The 25,386-nt window shown below is 40.4% G+C and overlaps 1 protein-coding gene across 5 annotated transcripts in view; it reads left to right on the top strand.

Annotated features, from left to right (window-relative positions):
- The first annotated feature begins 933 nt into the window (after nt 1–933).
- Nucleotides 934–25,386, top strand: part of LOC141758220 (serine-rich coiled-coil domain-containing protein 2-like) — a 55,003-nt gene continuing 30,550 nt past the window's right edge. For all 5 annotated transcript variants that reach the window (XR_012591835.1, XM_074619406.1, XM_074619409.1 and 2 more), the window contains exons 1-6: nt 934–1,380; nt 20,228–21,471; nt 22,802–22,969; nt 23,092–23,268; nt 23,352–23,425; nt 23,511–23,690. Coding sequence is in view for 4 of the 5 variants with exons in the window: in XM_074619406.1 (XP_074475507.1) it covers nt 20,271–21,471; nt 22,802–22,969; nt 23,092–23,268; nt 23,352–23,425; nt 23,511–23,690 (1,800 nt within the window). In the remaining variant the exon portion in view is untranslated. The remainder of the gene's footprint in view (nt 1,381–20,227; nt 21,472–22,801; nt 22,970–23,091; nt 23,269–23,351; nt 23,426–23,510; nt 23,691–25,386) is intronic.

Raw genomic sequence — 25,386 nt, 5'->3', positions numbered from 1 at the left:
TACAGTACTGTAACAGAGTATTTTCACTGTGTGGTATTATTACTTTTACTGTAAAAAGTCTGTTTACATTTTTGTATAGTACTTTTACTGTAACAGAATATTTATACAGTATGGTATTTGTACTTTTACTGCAAAAGAGTATTTTTACACTGTGGTACTAGTACTGTTACTGTAACAGAGTATTTCTAAAGTGTAGTATTAGTACTATTACTGTAACAGAGTATTTCTAAAGTGTAGTATTAGTATTATTACTGTAACAGAGTATTTTTACGCTGTGGTATTTGTACTATTACTGTAACAAAATATGTATACAGTATTGTATTTGTACTTTTACTGCAAAAGAGTATTTTTACACTGTGGTACTAGTACTATAACTTTGACAGAGTATTTTAGTATTTTTTTATAAAGGAGTCTGGTGATGAAAGGGTTATGTTTACAGTGGTATTAGTACCTTTACTGTAAGGCTGTAACAGAGTATTTTTACACTGTTGTATTTGTATTTTTACTGTTACAAAATATTTTTACAACGTGGTATTTGTACTTTTACTGCAAAAGAATTTTTTTACACTGTGGTATTAGTATTTTTAATGAATACTTCCTTATCCCATATGAAGTGTTAATAAATTGATGTTTTCTATAAAGGAGTCTGGTGAAGAAAGGGTTATGTTTACAGTGGCATTAGTACTTTTACTGTAAGGCTGTAACAGAGTATTTATACAGTATGGTATTTGTACTTTTACTGCAAAAGAGTATTTTTACATATATATATATATATTTTTATATACATACATTTATATATATATATATATATATATAAAAAAAATGATATATACAGTATATGCAGGAGTCTGGTGATGAAAGGGTTATGTTTACAGTGGAGAAGATGACGTCAGTGTCAGCTGTTCCTCGGGCAAGCGCCGTCCGCGTGCACGTGTGTGTGTGCGTGGATGATTCAGCAGCTCGTGCAGTCGTTCACAGCAGCTCGTCCTCTGCACGAGCGACTAACGGCTCAAACTAACGGCTCTTATTCAAATATCAATCTGACGGTTTATTATCTGAGCCCCTGCAGGTGGTGGGTTCATAAAGGAGACCCCGTAGAGTCTGGAGGAGACCCAGTAGTGTCGGTGCTGAGAGGCCGGACAGCAGCAGCCAGAGCTCCGCAGAGAAACCGTCACTTCGTCCTCCTCGGACCTCCCGGTGGATTCTATCATCATCATCATCTTCTACCGGGACTTTAACCGCCTGCTGTCGGTCCTCACACCGTCTCCGGTCGGATCTAAACACCGAACACACCCCGCCTGACATCCAGCTGCTCTCATTCAACCAGCTCAGCCTCCACAGTTCCGCATTCAGCCGTCTGATGCTGCGGATCTCCGGCAGGTGAGTCTCAGCCTCTCACAGCAGATATCCACCTTTAACGGCCACTTCACCTGATAAACACACACCTTTAACATCACACACGGTATAATTCACTCACAGAACCGGGGAAATAGAGACAGATACAGCCGATAACAGCTAGATAACAACATGGGAATGAAAACGGAGTGTTTTCTTAATGAGCTTCTGAATGGCAGCAGAGTGACGTCAACGTGTGCAAGCTAATCACTGATAATGACTTATTATTATTATCATCCTCAACACAATATTATGCAAGTGATGTTAATAAATAAATAATAACTTTATTATATATATATATTATATTATGTAAGTGATGTTAATAAATAAATAATAACTTTATTATATATATATATATATTATATTATGTAAGTGATGTTAATAAATAAATAATAACTTTATTATATATATATATTATATTATGTAAGTGATGTAAATAAATAAATAATACAAATAATAATAATTGTATTATATATATATAATATATATATATATATATATATATATATATATTATATATATATATTGTATATTATATATATATTATATTATGTAAGTGATGGAAATAAATAAATAATACAAATAATTATAATTTTAATTTCAATTTCATTTTTAATTTGTATTTAATTTATAAATATATTTTCAAAACATAAACAAAAAATGAATATTATAATACTAAATATTATTTTTAATAAATGTGTGTTTGAAAGAAGATACGTGTCATGAAAAAAATAGATGTTTCAGTGATTTATTTATTACATTACATTCATATAAAATGATCAAAACTGAAATAACAGACAAAACAATTATCAAATAATGGAACATTGTTCTCAAGTTTCTGATGTTTAGGCTGCCAATGTCATTTCATGTTAGTGATCTGACTGAACACAATATTATGCAAGTGATGTAAATAAATAAATAATTTAATTTGATTTAATTTATAAATATATTTACTACCATCAAATATTCAAAACATAAACAAAATATAATATAAACTCTTTTTCCAGTTTCTGATGTTTAGGCTACCAATGTCATTACATGTTAGTGATCTGATTGTAGACAATATTATATATTATGCAAATGTAATATGTATGCACTGCATGTAAATAAGCACAAACAAATAAATAAATATGTGTTTAAAATAAAATAACTGTCCTGACAAAAAATAAATGAGTTTCAGTGATTTATTTATTACATTAAATTCATATGGAATAATCAAAAATGAATTTAGAGCTGAAATAACAGACAGAAAGTTATTAACATTTAAATAGATTTTATTTTTAGCAATAAAAAAAGCCAAACATCCATCGTTTGCAACTACTTTCTGATGTTTCAGAAAACAATTAATCGATTAATCGATAATGGAAATGACATTAATTGCAGCCCTAAATGATATGACAGGCTAATAGTGGCTTGACATCCCATAATGCTTTGTTTACATGATAAACAGTGCTAGTATCCTGTTGATATGCGTTGAACGTACACACTGTGTTTTTAAATATGATCATAAGACACTTTTACAAGACATCAATCTGTCATTTGCCTCAATACAAACCTTAATGATCACTTTAATTAATATTCATCAGGGCTGGGTGTTCCTACAGTAAACTCTGCACATACATTGTTTTATTTATCAGGGCTGCAGCTGTAATGATTATTTTCATCCATAATATTTTAGATTTATTTAATTAATCCATAAAAATAGTTAAAAAAGTCCATCACAAGTTCCTCACAACCCAAACTGACGTCTGTTAAAGTCTTGTTTTGTCCAAAAAACATTACATTTATAATGAAAACAGAGAAAAGCAGCAGATCTTCAGGTTTGAGAAGCTGAAGTGACCGAAAGAGAGACTGTGTTTTAGAGAGGAATGTTCCCGAGGCTAAAGGATAACGACTGTTTCAGTGTAACATACCACTTTTCTCACATCTTTAACCACATTATTTACATTTTTTAGTTCCACTGGTTTCTTTCTAAAGCTGCTGGTTTCATGCAGCTCGTGGGGTCATGTTATCCCTGTCTCTCCTGGGCCACCGTTGGGTCCAAACTTTAGATCCATTTGGTTCCGTTTATTCTACTTTGGCTCATATTGTTTCAGTGCGTTAGTGTTTGGTTCTAAAGGTTAAGACCTCTTGTTGATTGTGTATTTATTAGTGCTGCTCCCTCTTAGCGGACTGATCGCTCGCTTTGGTCTCAGTCCACAAAGATTTCTTCGGTCGATCAGTCATTTTTTTATGCTTTTTTCATGCTGATTGATTTATTTCCTAAAAGCATCTGAGCACATCTCTGGTAAACAGCAGATTTAAAGTGGTGCTTTTGTGTGATTCTTTGTGCAGAAACTCTGTCGATTAAATCATCAACTAATCGATTAGTCGATAAAATCGTATGAGTGTTAGTCTATGGAGGACGGAACCTGCCAAAATAAAAAATTAAGAAATAAATGACTCGATACATAAATAAATAAATATGTCATTAAATGTTGCAAAAATAATATTAAAATTAAATATAGCCATTAATTAATTGATAAAATGTGACATAAATTGATGAGTCTGTTTAATTTTCCCTTTTATTTATTTATGTTTTTATTTGAATTAACTCTTTAAATTAATTTTTTATGTTTGCATTTATTTATTTTTATTTATAAATTTATTTTTGCATTTATTTTTGATTACTTAATTTATTTTTTTGCATTTCTTTCTTTATTCATTTATTTTTACTTTTATCTATTTCTTTATTTCTTTAGTTTTGCACTTTGCACTATTTATTTTATGTATTTTTTTAAATGTATGTATTTATTTATGTATTCATGCATTTGGTTATTTCTGCACGATTTTTCAGATTTTTGAGAAAGTGATTGAGAACCTGTGTTCTAGTTCTTTGGCTTCACTGATTCTGTTCTCCAGTTGTTCTGGTTCCTTCTGGGTTCTGTCCTCTAGGTGTTTTGTTCTCCGGTAGTCTCTTCTGGTGACCTTGTAGTGCAGGTTCCTTCCTGTAGTTGTTGGTCCTGTTTGGTTCTGGAGGTGTTTGGTCTTTAGCTGTGTGTCTCTCCTGGTTGCTGTCTGTTGGTTCTGTTTGGTTCTGTTTGGTTCTGTTTGGTTCTCTCTGACAGCAGCAGAACAGAAGCAGCTGTACATCTGGTGTCAGTCCAGAGGAACCCGCTGACCCGGTGACCTGTCTGTGGGGGTCCATTACAGTCTGGCGGGGGTCCAGTCCGTCTCTCCATCTGTCTCTCTCTGATGTTTCCACTCTGCTGGACTTTATTTCTTCCTCTCTCTCTCCTCCCCGCTGAGAAGACGAGTCTGTTCTTCATCAGAGGACCAACGGAAACTGACGACAGCGTGCAGCAAACACCGTAAAACATCACAGATATTCATAAATCCTTCTTCAGGAGATAGACGGATCCAGACTGTGATGCAGGATGTAGACTCATCCCTCAGGCTCATTAATACACATGATGAGGATGCAGGTTTGGGTCCAGAGAATCGATAATACATGTTTACCGTCTGTTCTTAAAGAGCAAAAACATCCCGTCTGGTGAATAAGGTGAACTTAAAATCAACAGTTTAACTTATGGTCTTCACGTATTTCTCCAGGTTCTTTTTCAGTGCCATGAAAGAACATTATTCATTCAAATTAGAGAATCAATTCAATTAATTATATTCATTATCAGTGCATCTGTCAGTGTCTCTAAAACAGTTTTAGACCACATGTGAAACATTTTAAATATCTGATTAAATATCTACTAATCAACTCAAACCATAAAAAACAGTCATCATTTAAGTCCATTGTTTGCAGCTTCTCAGTTGTGATTTTTCATTTTCTGATGTTTCATAGAAAAATTAATCAATTAAACGATAGCGAAAATAATCGTTAATTTTGGCCCTAAATGATAAAATAGGCAAAGACAAAATAGTGTCTTAATAAAATGTTAGAATACTTCTACGATCCATCACAAATTCCCACAACCTGAACGTCACTCCACAGAGGAAACAAATGTTCAGTCTTTTTGATGGTAACACAAGTGAACAGTTAGATGTGACATTAAATATTAAGAGTGCTGCTGAATGATGTCCTGACTGTGTCCTGACTGTGTCCTGACTGTGTCCTGACTGTGTCCTCTGGCTTCATTACTCTCATTAGTGGTTTATTAGTGAGTCCAGTTTAAAGCCGAGTCATCTCTTAGCTCTCTTGTTCTGCTGCTGCCGACTCTTTAGCTTTAATGACAGAAACTAACTGACTTTTCCTTTTTCTCCATCACTGAGTCTCTCTCTCTCTGTAGCTGATTCTCTCTTTCTGTTAACTCTCTCTCTCTGTCTTTGTCCTCTCTGTAACACTGAGGTGGAAGTTGGTCAGATGTACATGTGGAATTTAACTTATTTGCTAAATGGGAGTAAGTCAGAGAGAAACACAACGAGGTCTCTACAGAGCTGCAACTAATAGTCATTTTAATGATCGAATAATCTGCAGTGATAACTCTCCATAGAAAAAACGTCCATTACAATTTCCCAAAGTTCAAGGTGTCGTAATTCGGGATCAGTCCAAAACCCGAAGACACTGAGGGGTGAATTCACAAAAGGGTTGTTCAGCTCTCGCGGCCACTAAACCACTAACCCAGGGGTCAGCAACCTTTACTATCAAAAGAGACATTTTAGACAAAAAAAAGAACACATCTGTCTGGAGCCGCAAAACATGTGATCATTGTGATGAAGGTAACACAGTTTATAGTCTAAGTATATAGTATATCAGTCTAATGCAGTGAGGGCCAAAGAGACAATGTACTACGGAGTATTAGGGCCACATTGAAGGAAACAACATCTGAGATTTACACAATAAAGTCATAACTTTACGAGAAAAAAAGAAAATAACACGTAAAATTACTACTTTATAATATTATGACTTTATTCCCATAATACTACCACTTTATTCTCTTAAACCTATGACTTTATTCTCGTAATATTATGACTTTATTTATCTCAGATGTATTATTTTTCCTCAATGTGGCCCTAATACTCCGTCGTACCGTCGTACCGTCGTACCGTCGTACCGTCGTACCGTAGACCTACAACTATGATAAATAAAAATGAAAATGTAAACAAAGAACAGTTATTCATTTCCATTTTTAAGAATCCACAGAGAGCCACTGGAGAGGAGCTGAAGAGACGCAGGTTGCTGACCTCTGCACTAATAAGACAAACCATTCTCAAAGCACCTCAAAGGGTGATATGCACTCCTAACTGAGCTGCCAAGCAAATAGTGTCTCTTTGCTCCTGTGATATTTGCACCTACTTAAATGAGGTAATATACAGACACATGGTGCAAAATCATCCCTTTTCTATGCAAATGAGCCTCGTTGCAAAAACAGTCCTATTCACAGAGATGGACGTTGTTTTGCCTCTGTTTTTATGGCAGGAAATGTTTGTTGAATCTTTCCATCTCTCTGTCCGTCCTCTTGTCTCTGACTCTGATCTAATCATCATCATCATCATCATAAAAATATGGATGATGGAACCTCAATACCTTCTGATGCTTGGTCAATCTTTATTTATTCTGTGATGACAGTTTCTGATTTAAATCAAACCTCGAGGCTGCTTGTGTCAATAAGACAAGTTTTAACATTTCAGAAGTCTGTCTTTGGGTATTATATCGACACTAGTATTGAAAAATGTCATCAAACAACGTGCAGACGGGCGTTGGACCATGTTTTCCGGCTCTAGCTGTGTCCTGTATCGACTGAGAGATAATTGATGTCTCCGTCTCTGATGAGGTTTTGGTGGCAGGAAATGTTTGGTGAATCTTTCCATCTCTCTCGTCTCGCACTGTCTGCAGAGTTTCCTCATCTGATCAAATCATCTGAGCTGATGATGATGAAGATGATGATGTTGTTGTTGGGCCAGAGTACTACAGTACTACTGTGTACTTTTCTAAAGTAGTTTAGACCAAAGTGAAGTTGTTTTAATGCTGGTTGTGTCTCAAACAGACTCATATTTCTTGGTAATGTTTGTTGGGCTGCAACTAACAATTATTTCATTATCAGTTAGTTTTCTATAAATTCAAATTTAACTTTAACTCCTTGGATACACAAAAAAAGTGAAACAATCCCTAAAAGAAACAGTATTACTCCAGTAATCACCATAAAAATGAACTAAACATATAACAATAGAGCCTAAAACTAAGGCTCTCAATCCATTAAAACATTTAATCCTAAATTAATTGCTCATTTTTGTATCTGTTTTTATCAAAATGTACCTTTTTAAAGGGAGATTTGTCAAGTATTTAATACTCTTATCAACATGGGAGTGGACAAATATGCTGCTTTATGCAAATGTATATTGTATAATGTATATCTACTATTTTAAATCAATGACAGATATTGATCCAGAAACCCTCACAGGCACATTTAGCATAAAACAATATGCTCCAATCATAACATGTCAAACTGCAGCCCAACAGGCAACAACAGCTGTCAGTGTGTCAGTGTGCTGACTTGACTATGACTTGCCCCAAACTGCATGTGATTATCATAAAGTGGGCGTGTCTGTAAAGGGGAGACTCGTGGGTACCCATAGAACCCATTTACATTCACATATCTGGAGGTCAGAGGTCAAGGGACCCCTTTGAACATGGACATGACAGTTTTTCCTCGGCAGAATTTAGCGTAAATTTGGAGTGTTATTTAGTTTCCTTCCCAACAAGCTAGTCTGACATGGTTGGTACCGATGGATTCACCAGGTCTTCTAGTTTCACATGATACCAGTATCTTCACTCTAACTTTAAAACTCAGCCGCTACGACATAAAAAACCACAAGTTGTGTTAAAGAAATTAGTGGCGTTAAAACGAATTTGTGTTAACGCATTATTATTGCGTTAACTTTGACAGCCATACTTCAAAACCATTTCTGCCTTTTGCACGCAAAAAGTAGACAATAAAGTATTTTCTATCTATTCTATTGTGTATTGTTTTTTTGTTTCTCAAAAAGCATCGAGGTTGAATTCCCAGCACTGCAGCAGTGTCCTGCTCAAGAGCACTAAAGTGAGACGAAGACTTTAAGAGTTTCTTTATCCGTCTCAGGATGTAATCCGTATTTAACCAGTTCTTGAGCTGCAACGATTAGTTATTAACTATTAAATGAATCACCAACTATTTTGATAATTTATTAATCGTTTGAGTATTTTTTTGAGGAAAAAAAGAGTTAAATTCTCTGATTGCAGCTTCTTAAATGTGAATATATTCTGGTTTCTTTCCTCGTCCATGAAAGGAAACTGAATATCTTTGGAGTTGTGGATGAAACGAGACATTTTTGGGAAACACTGATCCACATTTTTCACCATTTCATAGACCAAACAACTAATTGATTAATTGAGAAAGTAATGATTAGTTGCAGCCCTACTGGGCTCTGTTGTAGAAGCTGTTGGATCTCAGATAGTCAGACATGCTGCTTATTAGCTGCAGGGTTTCCAGAAGTGGTTTTCTTGGCGGTCTGGATGCAGCGAGGTGGATTAGCAGGATGGAGTCTGCTGGTCAGGAGTTTAGAGCAGAGAAAGAGCTGCTTTGTGGCAGATTAATGGTGGTGGTGTTGGTGGGGGGGGGGGATCCACAGCTCCCAGCAGCACAACAGGGATGTTGTCCATGCCAAGTTGCTATGAAACCAGGGGGTGGGGGGGGTACCAGGACTAAAGGGCTCTGAACGGCTCCCAGGAAACAACCTTCAACCGCTCAGCTCGAGTGTTTGAGATGAAGAAACAAACATTTCCTTTAACTCTTTTAGAAACGGCTGAATGATTCGATGGCATCCACCAGTTTTCTCAGGCTTATAATTATCATTGCAGATGATGTGATTCATGTTACAGAGTGCTATCGGCATCTGGGTGTCGCTTTCAGTCCAAAATAGTGGAAGCATAGCTTTGCTCCTGGAAGCTGATGTTGCAATGGAGCGAACAATTGACTTCTTATCAATACATGTTCTTTGGTTATACCTATGGAAAGTAATGTACTGTAATTTGTCTATATCCCACCAAATCAGTTTGTATGTAATCTACGTATACATGAACCAGGAAATATAAAGAGCGGCGAACGCTGTGTAGGGAGGAGGTCGGGGTGGATGGGTGGGTCAACGTTCATATATTTGTCACGTAATTTACATACTTAATGTAACGCCACTTCCTGAGTTATTTCACCTTCTTTTCCTAAACCCAACAAAGTCATTTTATTATCTAAAACTAAGGAAGTTGTTTCCTGTGAAGACAGAAGTTTATTTTGAAAAGACTATATGCATGTAATGAGTGGAAATTGACACGTGTTGTTGGACATTTGTAGGAAAACAAATGAAAAAGGACGAATAACTTTTTTGTGAGATATCCCGTGAGGCGTTGCATGAAGAGAGGTTGCACTACTTCAGGAGCAACGCAAGTCAGGCGGCGGCTGGCGGTACCACGGTTTTGCACTCAGCGGCCCACGTTAAAGCAGTTTCACAAGCATGTCGCAGAACTACGGTGGCCTTCAGGTAACGTAAAACCAGTGTTTGGTTTGTCTGTTCTGGGCTTCTGTAGAAACATGGTGGACTCCGTGAAGAGGACCTTCTCCCTGTGTAGATATAAACGGCTCATTCTAAGCTGACGAAAACACAATTACAGGTGATTATACACTAATGAAAACAGAGTTATGAATATTATATTCCATTTCTGCTAATAGATCCCCGAAATGTTCCACGCTGGTCCTGTAAATCAATGAAACACTTTGTGGTATCAGCGGAGCAGCAGGAAACATCTCCACCAGTTACCTGTGGGAAAACGTTAGCATCAGCAGTTGTGTGGTGGAGGTGAAGCAGTGACGTCTGACTCCTCAGAGCAGACTGGAGGTGGTCTGTCCGTCCGTCTGTCCGTCTGTCTGTCTGTGGGCGAGGCTCATTCAGGCATGGTCCTGGTTCATTCAGCCATACAGGAGGGTGTGTGTTTGTTGGTTTAATGCCCAACAAGGCAGAGCATTCATGCTGTGTGTGTGTGTGTGTGTGTGTGTGTGTGTGTGTGTGTGTGTCATATCTGGCCTGTAGCTGAAGCTCTGAGTGTGTTTCAGTGTGTTGAAGCCTCTGAAACACCTTCATGCAACACTGAAACCAGGTAGATGTTCTCTGCTGCAGATCAACCTCTCCGCCAGTCTGTGTTCTTTAAATGTTCCTTCAGCATCAGTCGTGTCTGACATGTTGATCTTGGTTTTGACTCGTCTAAAACAGTCCATATGTGAACTATAAACCTAAACATGGAGAGTGCCTGGGAAGATCTTTATATATTGTGTCATAGATGTTATATTTTAGTGTATTTTCATCAGATTTATAGTCTCCGTTGTCGCCAAAAGAGTAGTAGAAAATATTCAGTACGATTTGACAAACTGAAAATAGCCAGATGGGAATGTCTGTTTTGGCCAATTCAGCTGATTAAATACCTGGAAAAATTATATAAAAATGAAATGGCAGTCCGGCTCAGTGTTGTAGTACAACCAGAGATATTAAAGAAATAGATATAATAATGATTGTTGTCTCTCCAAAGCAATAAATAATATTAAAAGAATTGACAACCAAACATGCAGATACTACTCTGTTTGTGTTTGTTTGTGGTTTCATGGCCGTCTTCATGTAAAACTCATGTAAATGATGAGCAGACGTCTCTCTAATAATCCAGTGGAGTCGTCTGGTTCCTTTTCTGTCTGACTGGATATTTAGGTTAAGAGTTGTGAGCGTCAGGCCGGGAGGAAACCCGTCTCTCGTGCTCCGTAGATCAGATATCCTCCGCGGCCTGATGACGCATTCCCAGTCCGCCACAGAGACGCCCAACAAACACACCCAGCGTCCGACCAGCAGCCATGAATAATAAAACCACTCCACGGCTAAATGTAGCTTCTCTATTTTGACAAGGAGTCGTCCTGACGGCGTCCTCCGCTGTAATCCCATGTATGATGATGATGAGGATGATGTTTAAATGTAGAAGACAGTCTTTAAATAAAAGGTTCATTATTATTCTGTTAAAAGATGCCGGCCTGCACACTATTTATGTATTTATTGACTCATTTCTCTACCAGTTTATGATCAAATATTCTGTTCAGCATGTCTCAAATGAAAGGAAGAATCAGCCTTCAGGTTAGAACCCAATCAATACTCCATCATTTGTTTACCAACAAAGTACTGAATTACACAGAATAATACAAATCAATAATACTAAAATAATATTAATATATCGGCAGAATTTCAATTTTTTTTTTTACAAAAATCCATTTCCCCATAATGAGGCAGAAATGTAAAAATAAATGTATAAAGAAAGCAATACAGACTAAGTTTGGGGAAATAAATAAGGGGTGAAATGCAAAGGGAAAATGGTGCATAAATAAATAAATGAATAAATAAATACATTTGAAATACATATAAAATAAATACACAAATAAATAAATAGATAAATAAATAAATTAATAAAAATAAATACATTAATAAAAGGGAAAATTAAATAGAAGAGGAAATAAATAAGAGGTGAAATGCAAAGGGAAAATCGTGCAGAAATAAATAAATGCATACATTTGAAATACATATAAAATAAATAAAAAATAAATGCACAAATAAGTAAATAAAAAAATAAAAGGGAAAATTAAACAGAAGAGTAAATAAATAAAGGAATTAATACAAAGATAAATAAATAAAGAAGCAAATTAAAACAGACTTATCAATTTATGTCACATTTTATCAATTAATTAATGGCTATGTTTATTTTAATATGATTTATTGACATATTTATTTATTTACTTATTTTATACTTTGTAAACACAGCTAGGAATGTTATATTCCATTTCTCTGAAATGTGACACACTGTTCCTTTAAAGGTTATAGGTTAAAGATGGCAGTAACAGTCAATATAACACGTTAAGTTTCTGGACTGGTGCACGTTTTGAAGATGGCAGAAGGAGGAGGAAATGAAAGACAAGCTTGATAATGAGGAGGAGGAGGAAGAGGAGGAAGAGGAGGAGGAAGAGGAGGAAGAGGAGGAAGAGGAGGAAGAGGAGGAAGAGGAGGAGGAAGAGGAGGAAGAGGAGGAGGAAGAGGAGGAGGAGGAAGAGGAGGAGGAAGAGGAGGAAGAGGAGGAGGAAGAGGAGGAAGAGGAGGAGGAAGAGGAGGTTACGTTACTGTGCCCTCAGTTAAGAATACCTCCGTCCTCCAGTGATCTGCACGTAGAGAGGAAAACAAGGACATGATGGAGAGAGACGGAGGAAGAAGAGAGGAGTGATGAGGAGGACAGGATGGATAATGGATGAGAGCAGTTGAGATGAGCATCAGTCCAGACTCTCCTCCTACCCATAATCCCTTGCTGTTTGTGGTTGTTTGAGGTGGTCGGTTCAGGTTACGGTCACGTTGCTAAAGAGCAGCAGTTGTTGGAGGACTCGCTGTTTGATTCTTCTCATGTGGACAAACACACTGAAGAGTTCAGATAAACGTTATCGACATCTCATCAGTTACGTCACATCATCGGACTTTAAACTCTCCACAGCTGCACGCCGTTCACTTTATCTCATAATCTCTAACTGATAATATCTGAGTTACAGTGAGGCGGTAAACTATGGAGGACAGAACCTGACAAAATACAGAAATAAATAAATAAATGATGCCATAAATTAATATATATGTCAAAAATAATATTAAAAATAAATGTAGCCATTAATTAATTGATAAAATGTGACATGATCTGTTTTAATTTGCTTCTTTATTTATTAATCTTTGTGTAAATTTCATATTTTCCCTTTTATTTATTTATGTATTTACTTGTATTATTTTTGAATTAAGTTATTTTTGAATTTATTTTGTATTTATTTTATATGTATTTTAATTGAGTGTATTTTATTTTATTTTATTTATTTATGCACGATATTCCCTTATTTATTTCCCCAAACTTATTTTTTCTATATTCTTTTCTTTATACATTTCTTTTTTACATTTCTTTATGCATTTCTGCCTCATTATGCAAATTAAAGGGGCTTCCACATATTAAGTACATTTAATAAAAATAAATACCTAAATGAATAAATGACGCGATAAATGAATAAATATGTCATTAAATGTGGCAAAAATAATATTAAAAATAAATGAAGCCATTAATTAATTGATAAAATGTGACATAAATTGATATTTCTGTTTTAATTTGCTTCTTTATTTATTTATCTTTTTAATAACTCCCTTATTTATTTACTCTTCTGTTTAATTTTCCTTTTACACTTTGGCTTCACTTCTCAGACCCGAAGGTTGACCGCTGGATGAAACTGGATATTTGATGACTTCACCAAGGACATTTTTAGACTCTTTAGACATTTTATAGACTAAACAATTAATCAGTTAATCAAGAACATAATTGACAGATTAATCTACAATGAAAATAATCATTAGTTTAAATCCTATTTAGAGTTTGAAGCCAAAAACACAGAGATAATAGAAACAGTAATAAATCTGTTAAATCACAACTTCCCCAGGAAACGGGTCAAACTGGATGTTTTTTCCAGTGTGATTCAGACTGAGAGCAGCAGCAGCAGCCGATCAGGTTACTATTGATTCATTTATCATTGAGCGATAAAGGAAGATGATCCTGCTGCTGGAGCTGCACAACTCTGTCCCGTGAGCCAGTTTTTATTCTCAGCTGTTTAGAGCTGTTTTGAACATACAGGTGAGGAAATAGGAAGGTGTGTTTGTGACCTCAGTCTCCATCCTCAGTATGATGAAAGATGATATTAATGGTGTCCGGTTTAAACACTCACAGCGGGATCAGTCTGGACCATCTGCTGGTCCATCTGTGAGCCTTCAGTCAGTCTGAGAGTGTGAATGACGTGAGACTCACCTGAGAGCTGGAGCTGTTTCTATATGGACAGAGAGCAGCGTCTGTTACTGAAGAATAAACCGGACTTTAGCATCTTTAATATGCACCTAATAACAAATCAAAGTTAACGCAACACTTTTACACTAATATCTGTTTTGTAGTGGCTCAGCTTTGAAACTATAAAACCTGATGAATCCAACCATGTCATCCTAGCTTGTAGTGAAGGAGGTTAAATAATGCTCCAAACGTACGCTGGCTTAGGATAGAATGAAGTCATCCTTGTATGTTAAATGCATATAGGGAAAGTCAATATTGTTTTCATACTATAAGTTATTTAAATGAAACTATAAAAAGACAGATGTAGAGAGTGAACGAGGACCCGGATGGATGCAGTTGACCTTCTCTGGTTTCTAGCTGGCAGCCCTCGATTCCTCTCAGCTCAGTGAGCGGAGAAATGGAGCGTGAGGACATCGATGGTGTGACTCAGTGGATGTACAGTAGAGGAGAGGAGGAAGAGGAGGAGCAGGAGGAGGAAGAGGAGGAGGAAGATGTAGGGATGCTAACAGGCTAATGAAGAAGAGGAGGAGAAGGAGAGGAAGATGTAGGGATGCTAACAGGCTAATGAAGAGGAGAAGGAAAACCAAGGAGATGCTAGGGTTAAGTTAGAAGAGAGGCGGTCTGGTTGGATTCTATCTAAACTGGGCTGTCGGTCGTGTCGTGTCTGTAAAGGGGAGACTCTTGGAAACCCATAGAACCCATTTACATTCACCTATCTGGAGGTCAGAGGTCAAGGGACCCCTTTGAAAATGGCCATGCCATCAAAACGATGGTGGGCCGTATGCAAGTGATGTTATCATCGTATTCCTGGACTCCGTTTCGCTGAGCAGCTGCTGAGTGGAGGTGAAGCTCTGCAGCAGTTTCCTGGCTGCTCCGCCGTGAACTCCATTAAGTGAAAGTGACGTGTAAGCAGTCCGTCTGACTGAGCTCATCATGGATCCTTCACTGATACGGTTCAGTCGATAACACGGCTGTCAAGGTCAGGACACGGAGGCAACACCGGAGCTGCTCCGGAGCTCGCTGGGACTCTTTATAGTTCATTTAAATCACTGCTCAAGTCCAACCTTAACCCTCAACATACTCTAACTATCCATCCAGTATCATCTTCATCTCCATCTTACTGCTACTTTATGCTTCACCTTTAGCATTAGCTCATGCATGAAGCCGGGGAACCACCAACCCAACATCAGAGAACTAGCAGCGACGAAGGCCGCCTGATGAGTCGCCTCACGTCACCTTTGTTTTGGCTGACAAGTTGCACTTGTACAGTACGTTCTGCACCTGAGAGGAAATAACTCCACACCAGCAGGCGGCGCTAGGCTGCATATAGCTGTATATAGAAAGACTGACATTGTTATGATACGTATATGAAACAAAGCGGCCTTTGCCGACCATTTTCACACCTCTCTCTCTCTCTCTCTCTCTCTCACCGACGAGCTCTGCCGGCGCCGAAAAACCTCCGACACGGGCAGACTAGAGCCGACGGTGAGGGACATGTTGCTATTGGCCATGTGTTGTTGCCAGCGGTCATGCGTTGTTGCTATTGGTCATGCGTTGTTGCTATTGGCCATGCGTTGTTGCTATTGGCCATGCGTTGTTGCTATTGGCCATTGGCCATGCGTTGTTGCTATTGGCCATGCGTTGTTGCTATTGGCCATGCGTTGTTGCTATTGGCCATGCGTTGTTGCTATTGGCCATGCGTTGTTGCTATTGGCCATTGGCCATGCGTTGTTGCTATTGGCCATGCGTTGTTGCTATTGGCCATGCGTTGTTGTTATTGGCCATGCGTTGTTGCTATTGGCCATGCGTTGTTGCTATTGGCCATGCGTTGTTGCTATTGGCCATGTGTTGTTGTTATTGGCCATGCGTTGTTGCTATTGGCCATGCGTTGTTGTTATTGGCCATGCGTTGTTGCTATTGGCCATGCGTTGTTGTTATTGGCCATGCGTTGTTGTTATTGGCCATGCGTTGTTGCTATTGGCCATGCGTTGTTGCTATTGGCCATGCGTTGTTGTTATTGGCCATGCGTTGTTGCTATTGGCCATTCGTTGTTGTTATTGGCCATGCGTTGTTGCTATTGGCCATGCGTTGTTGCTATTGGCCATGCGTTGTTGCTTTTGGCCATGCGTTGTTGCTATTGGCCATGTGTTGTTGCCAGCGGCCATGCGTTGTTGCTAGTGAATTGTAATATAGCGCCACCATCAGGTCAACATTTGAATGTGTACTTTGGTTTCTGACCTGCAGAACTGATGACATTCAATCAGCTGTACTTTTACTGCTAATTAGCAACACGCTAACTGAAGTATTGTGAAGCTGTAGAATGGGTCTGTGGTTGTTCCCCTGCAGGTTCCTTCAGTCAGTAATCACAGTTAATCATTTTCTTATCCATTAAACTAATGAACAGACTTTACACCTGGGCTGTCAGTCATTAATTCAGATGGAGCGTCTGGCTGGCAGCCAGAGACGGAGAGCTTCAGTGTTCCCCGCGGTCCGACTCAGCTGCCTCGTCAACGTGGACATTAAACTAAAACGCACCCGTAAAGCTGGAACGTCAGCAGCCGGCAGCAGTGAGATCAGACTAAAGATCCCTGCAGAGGAATCAGGAGACGATCCAGAAATACATGTGGATCAGTAGACGCTTTATCTACCAGAGTACGGGGGTTTATCAAATATTCAAAGTATTTTAGTCCTTTCTTCTGATGTTGTTGTGAAACTAAACGAGTGAACAGTAGCTTGTTTGTATTTAGTGAAGAGGTAAAGTAATGTATTGAGCTTAGAACACTTTGACCCCAGTGACCTCGTTCCTCCAGCTCACAAGTTCAACAGGACCAACGTGAGTTAAAGCGACCTTTGACCTCCAACAGTTGTGTGTTCAGAGACTTATCTAACAGGCCTCTGGCTCTCTGAGTCACTAGTTAATGTTCTGTAGTTTATTAGGGCTGGGACGATTCACCGATCTCCTGATTCAATAATCACCGTACTCGGGTTTCGATTCCATATGTACTGAGATTTTTAAGTATTGTGATTCGATATTACAATTTATTGTGATTTTTCGACCATTGAAATCAAAAGCGGGATGAACAATTATTTATGATTTTAAATTTTAAATTTCTTATTTTTTATTTTTTATTTTGTATTTTGTATTTTTTTTTTCTCCGCCCCCGCCAAATCGCCTGTATGTGAATTACTAAGTTTTGTTTAAGTCATTATTTAATATAAAAAACATACTAATCGATTCGCTCAGCAACTTTTAGATTACTTTCTTTCCCATGAGACCAAATAATAATAATCATAATAATAATAATCATAATCTAGCCCTGCAGTCTGAGCACATGGGGCTGATGTTGAAAGCCTCCTCAGTCATTTGTCCGCCCAAGGCCACCGTACGCTGTACGGCTAAACTAAGCCGAGTATCACAAGCTCTCCTGGACTCCTAAATTTAAACCTGCCGACGTGTTTCTAGAGAAACTTGTGATTTGAGTGTGAGAGAAACATCATCACTGTTTGTTGTTAAATGATCATCTGCACGTCCTGAAGGGCTTCAGAGATTAAACAGAAGCAAAGAGGCTGATCCTGCAGTCAGATACACGTGTTAACAGGTTTTACATGTGCTTTACTGATAGAAGGAATACTGGTCACGGTTACATAACCTCCTGACACCCAGCAGCACGATTCCTCACCTGTTTAACGTCGTCTCATCACATACCGACTACGTTTACATGCACACTAATACTCCACCATCATTGTGAATTTACCATGTAAACAGCATATCCTGTTTGATATTCTCAATTAGTTCATTCACATGAAGACGTGTGTGATCTGCTGATATTATTCAGGTTTTGTGAGTGTGAGTGTGTGTGTGTGTGTGTGTGTGTGTGTGTGTGAGTGTGAGTGTGTGTGTGAGTGTGAGTGTGAGTGTGAGTGTGTGTGTGTGTGCGTGTGCGTGTGTGTGCAGCTGTACTGCAGCAGAAACTCTGCTGTGATATCAAGGACACACAGGAGGGATGAAGACTGATGAACGAGGTCACGACTGAATGATAATGAGATTCTCTCTCTGTCTCCATCCTTTACTCTCCTCTCTGGTTTGTCCCACCGTAATATTACGAGAATGATGTCATAACTTTACGAGAAAAAATAAAATAACAGGTAAAATTACTACTTTATATTATTATGACTTTATTCTCTAAATCTCAGATTAATTTTTTTCCTCAATGTGGCCCTAACACTCCGTCGTACCGTCGTACCGTCGTACCGTCGTACCGTCGTACCGTCGTACCGTCGTACCGTCGACCTACAACAATGATGAATAAAAATGAGCCACTGGAGAGGAGCTGAAGAGACGCAGGTTGCTGACTCCTGGTATACACAAAATACATCTATGGAAATGAGATTGATGGATTATATTCACCAGAAGTATAAAACATTACATGTCCCTTATAAATTAAAAAGAAAATGGCACTAATGTGTGAGGAACATGTCTTTATTCTTTGATTTATTTAGGTTGCTGGATAATCAATACTTCCTGACAATGATCCTGATATATTTGACTTCAGGACGTCTCTGACTACATACATGCTGAAAATCAAACAGTTTTACTGGATTCATTTAGAGATTTTACAAAGTAAAAGTCCCTAGAAGTGGATGATTGTCTAGTGTTAAAATAGGTAACCAAAATCACAATAAATGGTGATATTGGATCGGCACCCAGGCATGGTGACGGTAATGAAACAGGTGACAGTATTGAATCAGGAGAAAGGTGAATCGTCCCAGCCCTGATAATTATAGAGACGTGTTTCACTGAGGCCTCCACCCAAAATCTGTCCTTTTAGTATCAAACTGTCTCACGGTCCTGTAGACCTGAAACTGGCCCGCCTCGTTCTCCTGCCTCGGGGTGTGTACCCTGTCTCACCTGTGTGTGTGTGTTACAGTAGATGTCAGACAGGATGTGTTGGGTGTGTCTTGTAGAACATCATTAGTGTGATTACTATCAGTCAGTTGATTGTTTTTTGTTCGGGGCGTGGCGTGTTAATGTGTTACCTCTCTAACCACGTTGACAACACACACACATGCCTGAACTCATCCTGCGGCGTTGGAGCTGCAGATCAGTCAGGCGCCACGTGTTTCAGCTGTTAACAGTTTGAGTCAGAGCTGGATTTTTCCACTGACTCACAGCTGTAAATTATTCTCTATAGGGACTTTGTAGGTGTGTTACAGATCTCTCTGCAGCCATGTTCGTCCTGGAAGTCTGCAGGGGAATATGTTGTTAGCCAAGAACAAAATGTTAATCTTTATTTTTAGAATATTTGCTTTTAAGAAAAAGATTATTATTCACAGATATTTAACACAGAGCATTTTCACTTTCTCCCAAAATTAAACATTTCAAGTAATTTCAAAATCAAATAATAATATTTAAAAAAAAAATTAAATAAAAATAAAAACATTAAATAATGTAAATAACCCAAACCAAAAATAAATAAATAAATAAAATAAAATTAAAATAAATAAAGAATACAACATTTTTTTTTATTTTTTTTAAATCGGAAATTATCTGAGAGGAAACTCAGAATTTCCGACACTAAAGTCGTAAATTTACGAAAAGAAAAAAACCTTCTCTGATATTATAAAGTTGAAAATACACAACGAGGCTGTAAAGGAGGACGAGTGACGTCTTTTCACTGTATTTTCAGCATCAAAATATAAATACAGTTACCCTTGGCGTCACGCCCCTTGGTGTTGGCCTCACGCCCCTTGGTGTTGGCGTCACGCCCCTTGGCGTTGGCCTCACGCCCCTTGGCGTTGGCCTCACGCCGCTTGGCGTTGGTGTCACGCAGCTGTCACCTGTCAGCGGAAGCAAAAGATCATTCTTCACATACCTTGTATACTAATGTGATGACCTAAAGAGATAGTTGTCTTATCGGTCTCTGTTGTCTCCTTTGTCTCCAGCTCCTCGTCCTCAGTGTCTCCATGGTGAAGTGGGCGGGGTCTGATGTCCGCCCCTCATCTCGGCGCCCCCCCCACCATGCCCACCATGGTTTCTAGGCTGCCCAAGTTCGGCTTCAGGCCCAAATCTGCCACGCTCTCCAACGGCGCTCAGACGGGTCCGGCCACCGCCGCCGCAAGCTCCAGCACCCGCCTCACCAACGGGTTCTACCACCACCCCGGCCCGGCAGAGGTCGACGGCTGTTCAACCGCGCCCCCGACGTCCGTGAAGCAGAATGGATTCATCCGAGTGCCCACGTCGTTCTCCATGAAATGGAGGAAGGAGAACGAGGCGGCGTCGGAGGACGGAGGAGGAGGCGACGACGGAGAGAGAAGAGGAAAGGGTATTCATCAGTATTATTCTCAACGGCAGCCGGGGTCACCGGCGGTGTTGCAGCGTGACGCCAAGAAGACAACCGCGTCCTCTTCAGGGAAGGGGCGTAGTTCTGTCCTTCCTGTGACATCGTCACCGTCACCACAGTCCAGCCCCAGAACACTTCCTGTCTCTAAAAGTGGCTCCACAGCTGCTCTGGGGCTGAACAACGGCACAAAACACACCCTGAACGCTCTTTCTGGATCCAGACCACGGAGCAGAACCAGCGGTTCTCTGAGACAGCCTCAGAGCTACGCTCGATCCGGCGGTTTGAGGCCCGGCTCCGGTCCCGGCTCTCGATCCGGATCCCCCCTCGAAAAGAAACCGCCGGCCAGCCGCTCCCTCTCCAGCGACAGCCTCGGCTCCACGCCGTCCGTCCAGCTCACTGAGAGCGATCGCTTTCGCTCGCGTAGCCTCACGCAGGTCCGACGGCAGCCGTCCCCGATCCTCACCACTTCCTCCTCCTCCTCCTCGATCTCTCGCCACCCCGCCGCCACCCGCTCCTACTCCATCAACAGAGCTGCCGGGCGAGGCAACTCGGCGAAACCGCCTGGTACCAGCCAGACTCCTGAGGGAGGAGCTGGAGGGGTCAAAGGTCAAAGTTGTGCTGCTCCAGGGAGGTCAGGGCTCCCCTCCGCCTTAAAGAAGCCCCTCCTCTCCAGCCTCGGCCCCGCCTCTAAGCCCAGCGGCATCAGCTATAAGCTGTCACGCCCGTCACTCATCAAGCAGTCCCGCCCCCTCCGAGTGACCGCAGCCAATGAGCCTGGAGGTAAACAGGAAGTGACAGCACGGAGGAACTCCGTAGAGACGCCGTCCACTACAGAGACCAGCCCAGGTAGGACATTCTTCCTATCACATGTATCATGATACTGTGCATCTTCACTTTTTCACTATTTCTTCTCATCCTAAAGCTCATAAAACATCAACTCATCTCCTGTATTTCATCTCATCTTTCATTTCTGATGCCTCCTCTCAAATCTGTTATCACATTTCATGTAATTTTAATCTCATATCTCAACAAACCTCATCGTCAAAGTCTCATTTCATCTCAATTCTCTCGTCTCATCTCATATATTTCATGACATTTTCCATCAACCTCTGCCCTCCAATCACTCAGCTCTTCTCGTCTTCCTCTTTCCTCAGCACACATCATGAAATCTTCTCATTCATGTTGTATTGTATATCTCAGTTCTCGTCACATTTGTCATTTCATCTCTCTTCATTTTTAATTAACTTCCTAAAAACGGGCCCGGCCGCTGACCGATCTCTCGGAGGTCATTGTTTTGTGTTTTTAAATGATTTCCAATAATAAAAACTAGGGCTGATTAATCGATTAAAATAGTTAATCACGTTCAAAATGTACCTTAAACAGAGATTTGTGGTCATGTCTGTAAAGAGGAGACTCGTGGGTACCCATAGAACCCATTTACATTCACTGATCTGGAGGTCAAAGGTCAAGGGACCCCTTTGGACATGGACATGACAGTTTTTCCTCGACAAAATATAGTGTCAGTTTGTAGCGTTATTTAACCTCCTTCATGACCAGCTGGTCTGACCTGGTTGGTACCGATGGATTCATCAGGTTCTACAATTCACTATGATACCAGTATCTTCACTCCAACTTTAAAACTGAGCCGCTACAACCTAAAAATTAAAACTAATTTGCGTTAATGCGTTATTATCCCGTTAACTTTGACAGCCCTAATATATACATTTGCATAAAGCAGCATATGTGAGAGTATTAACTACTTGACTAATCTCCCTTTAGGTTCATTTTGAACAGATACAAATGTGCGATAAATCGTGATTAATTATTTGAATCGGTTGACAGCCCCTAGTTTTATTCAGTTTTCCATCCTATAATATCTGAAGACAAATTTCTCACCTCATATTTTCGGTCATCTCATTTTATATTTATTTATGTTTCATCTTTAATCTCATCTAGTCTTCTTCTTATCCAACATCTCGTCACTATCATACATTTTCCATCTCTGATATTGAATCTCAAATGTTTCATCTCTTTATCTCTCATATCTAATCACATCTTGTTTGTGATATTTTATCATCCATCTCATATTATATCCTGTGTGTCATCTCTCACATCTCATCTGTTTCCTTCCTCTTTTCACGCCATATCTCTAATGTTGTTTCACCGTCGCTATCAGAGAGTTCCCCAGAGGCTCCAGAGAGGGAGGGGCTGTCGGCGGACGCAGCGTCCCAGGGAGAGGTGTCGATCGTGGGGGAGACGCTGGAGGACATGTCCCTGTCCTCCAACTCGTCTCTGGATAGAAATGACACCAGTCAGGAGTATATGGACGACTTTGACAACCTCGGTAGGACACAGATTCTAGTTTTGAAGTCGTGTACGGAGGGTCGGTGTTCAGACTGTGAATGCATTAATAAATGAATTCATGTCCATGATGACTAATAACAGCATCTTGTGTTGTGTTTGTAGGAAACGGAGGGGTGGCCATACTGCTCCTCTCCTCTAAAAACGAAGAAGACGACTCGGGGCTCGACCAATCGTGCGCCAGGTTTGATGAAGACAAGGCGGCCGTCAACGGCGTCCCCCAGGCGGCGGGGCTCTGTTTCCTAGACGACGGTCTGGACTGGGCCGGCGTGAGACTCACTGGTGAGTTTGAAGTGATGATGGATGTGAAGGTGAGGAGAAGTCTGGTGAAGTAGTCGATGTGAACTCGTCGTGTTTCTCTTCAGGTGATGGAGGGGAGCATCAGCTGACCCGACTCCCCCACCGGAGGAGGTCCAGTCAGCCGGACTACCACGAGCAGGTACCATCAGATCACTTCTGTAACTACGGGGGGGGTACGAGCAGAAGAATTATATCTAATACAATGTCCTCTGTGTCCTGTACAGGGCGGTTCGTCTCTGGACCTGTCCCCCTCGGACAGCTGCGGGTCCGGGGGAACCTACATGTGGGACGAGGAAGGCCTGGAGCCGCTGGGGGGGGGCGCCGCCACCACCGCCTCCATCAACACCACCAACAGCAACACCAGCCATCACATCGGCAGCTTCGACTCCGACCTCAACAGCATCGTAAGTTCTGTCTGTGTGTGTAGTAATGAAGTGAAATATGACAGTAGACAAACACTGGACTCTACGGCCAAAGAGTAGAAGCAACGAGACGAAACTCTGGTGCTTTTTGACAACAGTGCTGCCGCTATTTTGGACTGAAAACGCCAAAAAGAAGTAAATCAGTTTCCCAGTAGGAACACTTATACAGCCCTCATTTAAATCATTATGGTTCTCTCCTCTCCTCCTCTCCTCTCCTCTCCTCTCCTCTCCTCTCCTCTCCTCTCCTCTCCTCTCCTCTCCTCGTCTCTCCTCTCCTCTCCTCTCCTCTCCTCTCCTCCTCTCCTCTCCTCTCCTCTCCTCTCCTCTCCTCTCCTCTCCTCTCATCTCCTCTCCTCTCCTCTCCTCTCCTCTCCTCTCCTCTCCTCTCCTCTCCTCTCCTCTCCTCTCCTCTCCTCCTCTCCTCTCCTCTCCTCTCCTCTCCTCTCCTCTCCTCTCCTCTCCTCTCCTCTCCTCTCCTCTCCTCTCCTCCCCTCCCCTCCTCTCCTCTCCTCTCCTCTCCTCTCCTCTCCTCTCCTCGTCTCTCTTCTCCTCTCCTCTCCTCTCCTCTCCTCTCCTCTCCTCTCCTCTCCTCTCCTCGTCTCTCCTCTCCTCTCCTCTCCTCTCCTCTCCTCTCCTCTCCTCTCCTCCTCTCCTCTCCTCTCCTCTCCTCTCCTCTCATCTCCTCTCCTCTCCTCTCCTCTCCTCTCCTCTCCTCTCCTCTCCTCTCCTCTCCTCTCCTCCCCTCCTCTCCTCTCCTCTCCTCTCCTCTCCTCTCCTCTCCTCTCCTCTCCTCTCCTCTCCTCTCCTCTCCTCTCCTCTCCGTCCTACTTGAGTCTAGTTTTTTGGCTTCAGAATGGGGTCACCTTGTGTGTCGGGTAGCAGCTGGTTGGGTTCCAGTGAGCGTCCTGAAGAGAACGAGCTCGGCATCGAACAGGCAGAAACAAGTGAAACGCTGCAGTTGGCAACGTGTTGCACATTTTTAAACTAGTCTGAACTGGAGGACTTCAAAACTCCTCCAATACCTGAACCATCTAATTTAACATAAAAGAACAGCTGAAGGGGAAGTCCCAGATGTCTGAATGTTTGTATTTGTTTTGCTTAGTTTTGGTTGATTATAGTTCTGCATACTCAGAGTCCAGTTATTGAATCCTGGTTCTGATCCTGCTCATATTTATTATTCACAGTAGGATAAAACCACCTTTATTTCGCAGCAGACGCAGGCTGCTGTTAACAGTCTTTGTTTATTGTGTATTCATTTAGTTTAAAAGGTAAAAATACTATTATTGATATTAATAACAACGTAGTAAAATCTCAGTTTGCGTCTAAAAGCCTCACTTCAGTTCCAGGTCTTGAACGCAGCATGATGGTTGTGGCTAGAAACCTATAATTTATCTCATGGCAGGCTATAAATCCTCCAATAAAAGCTCCGTCTGTCTCTCTTACTGTCTATTCCCAACAAACAACTCAGAACAGTTCTCAGTCTTCATCATGATATTAACAGAAAAGTGACTCCAATCAGACCTGGATTCAAACAAATGCAGACTGAAGATCTTTTCAGTTCAAATGCAAATAATTAGTGTGAATAAATCACATTCATTTAAACAATTCAATCCCCTCTATCTCAATGAGCCTATCAACAACAATTATTTTGCAATAAAGTTTTTTTTTTTTCACAGCT

The sequence above is a fragment of the Sebastes fasciatus genome, chromosome 20, assembly GCF_043250625.1.
Source record: "Sebastes fasciatus isolate fSebFas1 chromosome 20, fSebFas1.pri, whole genome shotgun sequence".
NCBI lineage: Eukaryota > Metazoa > Chordata > Actinopteri > Perciformes > Sebastidae > Sebastes > Sebastes fasciatus.
This window is presented reverse-complemented; position numbering and strand designations above follow the sequence as displayed.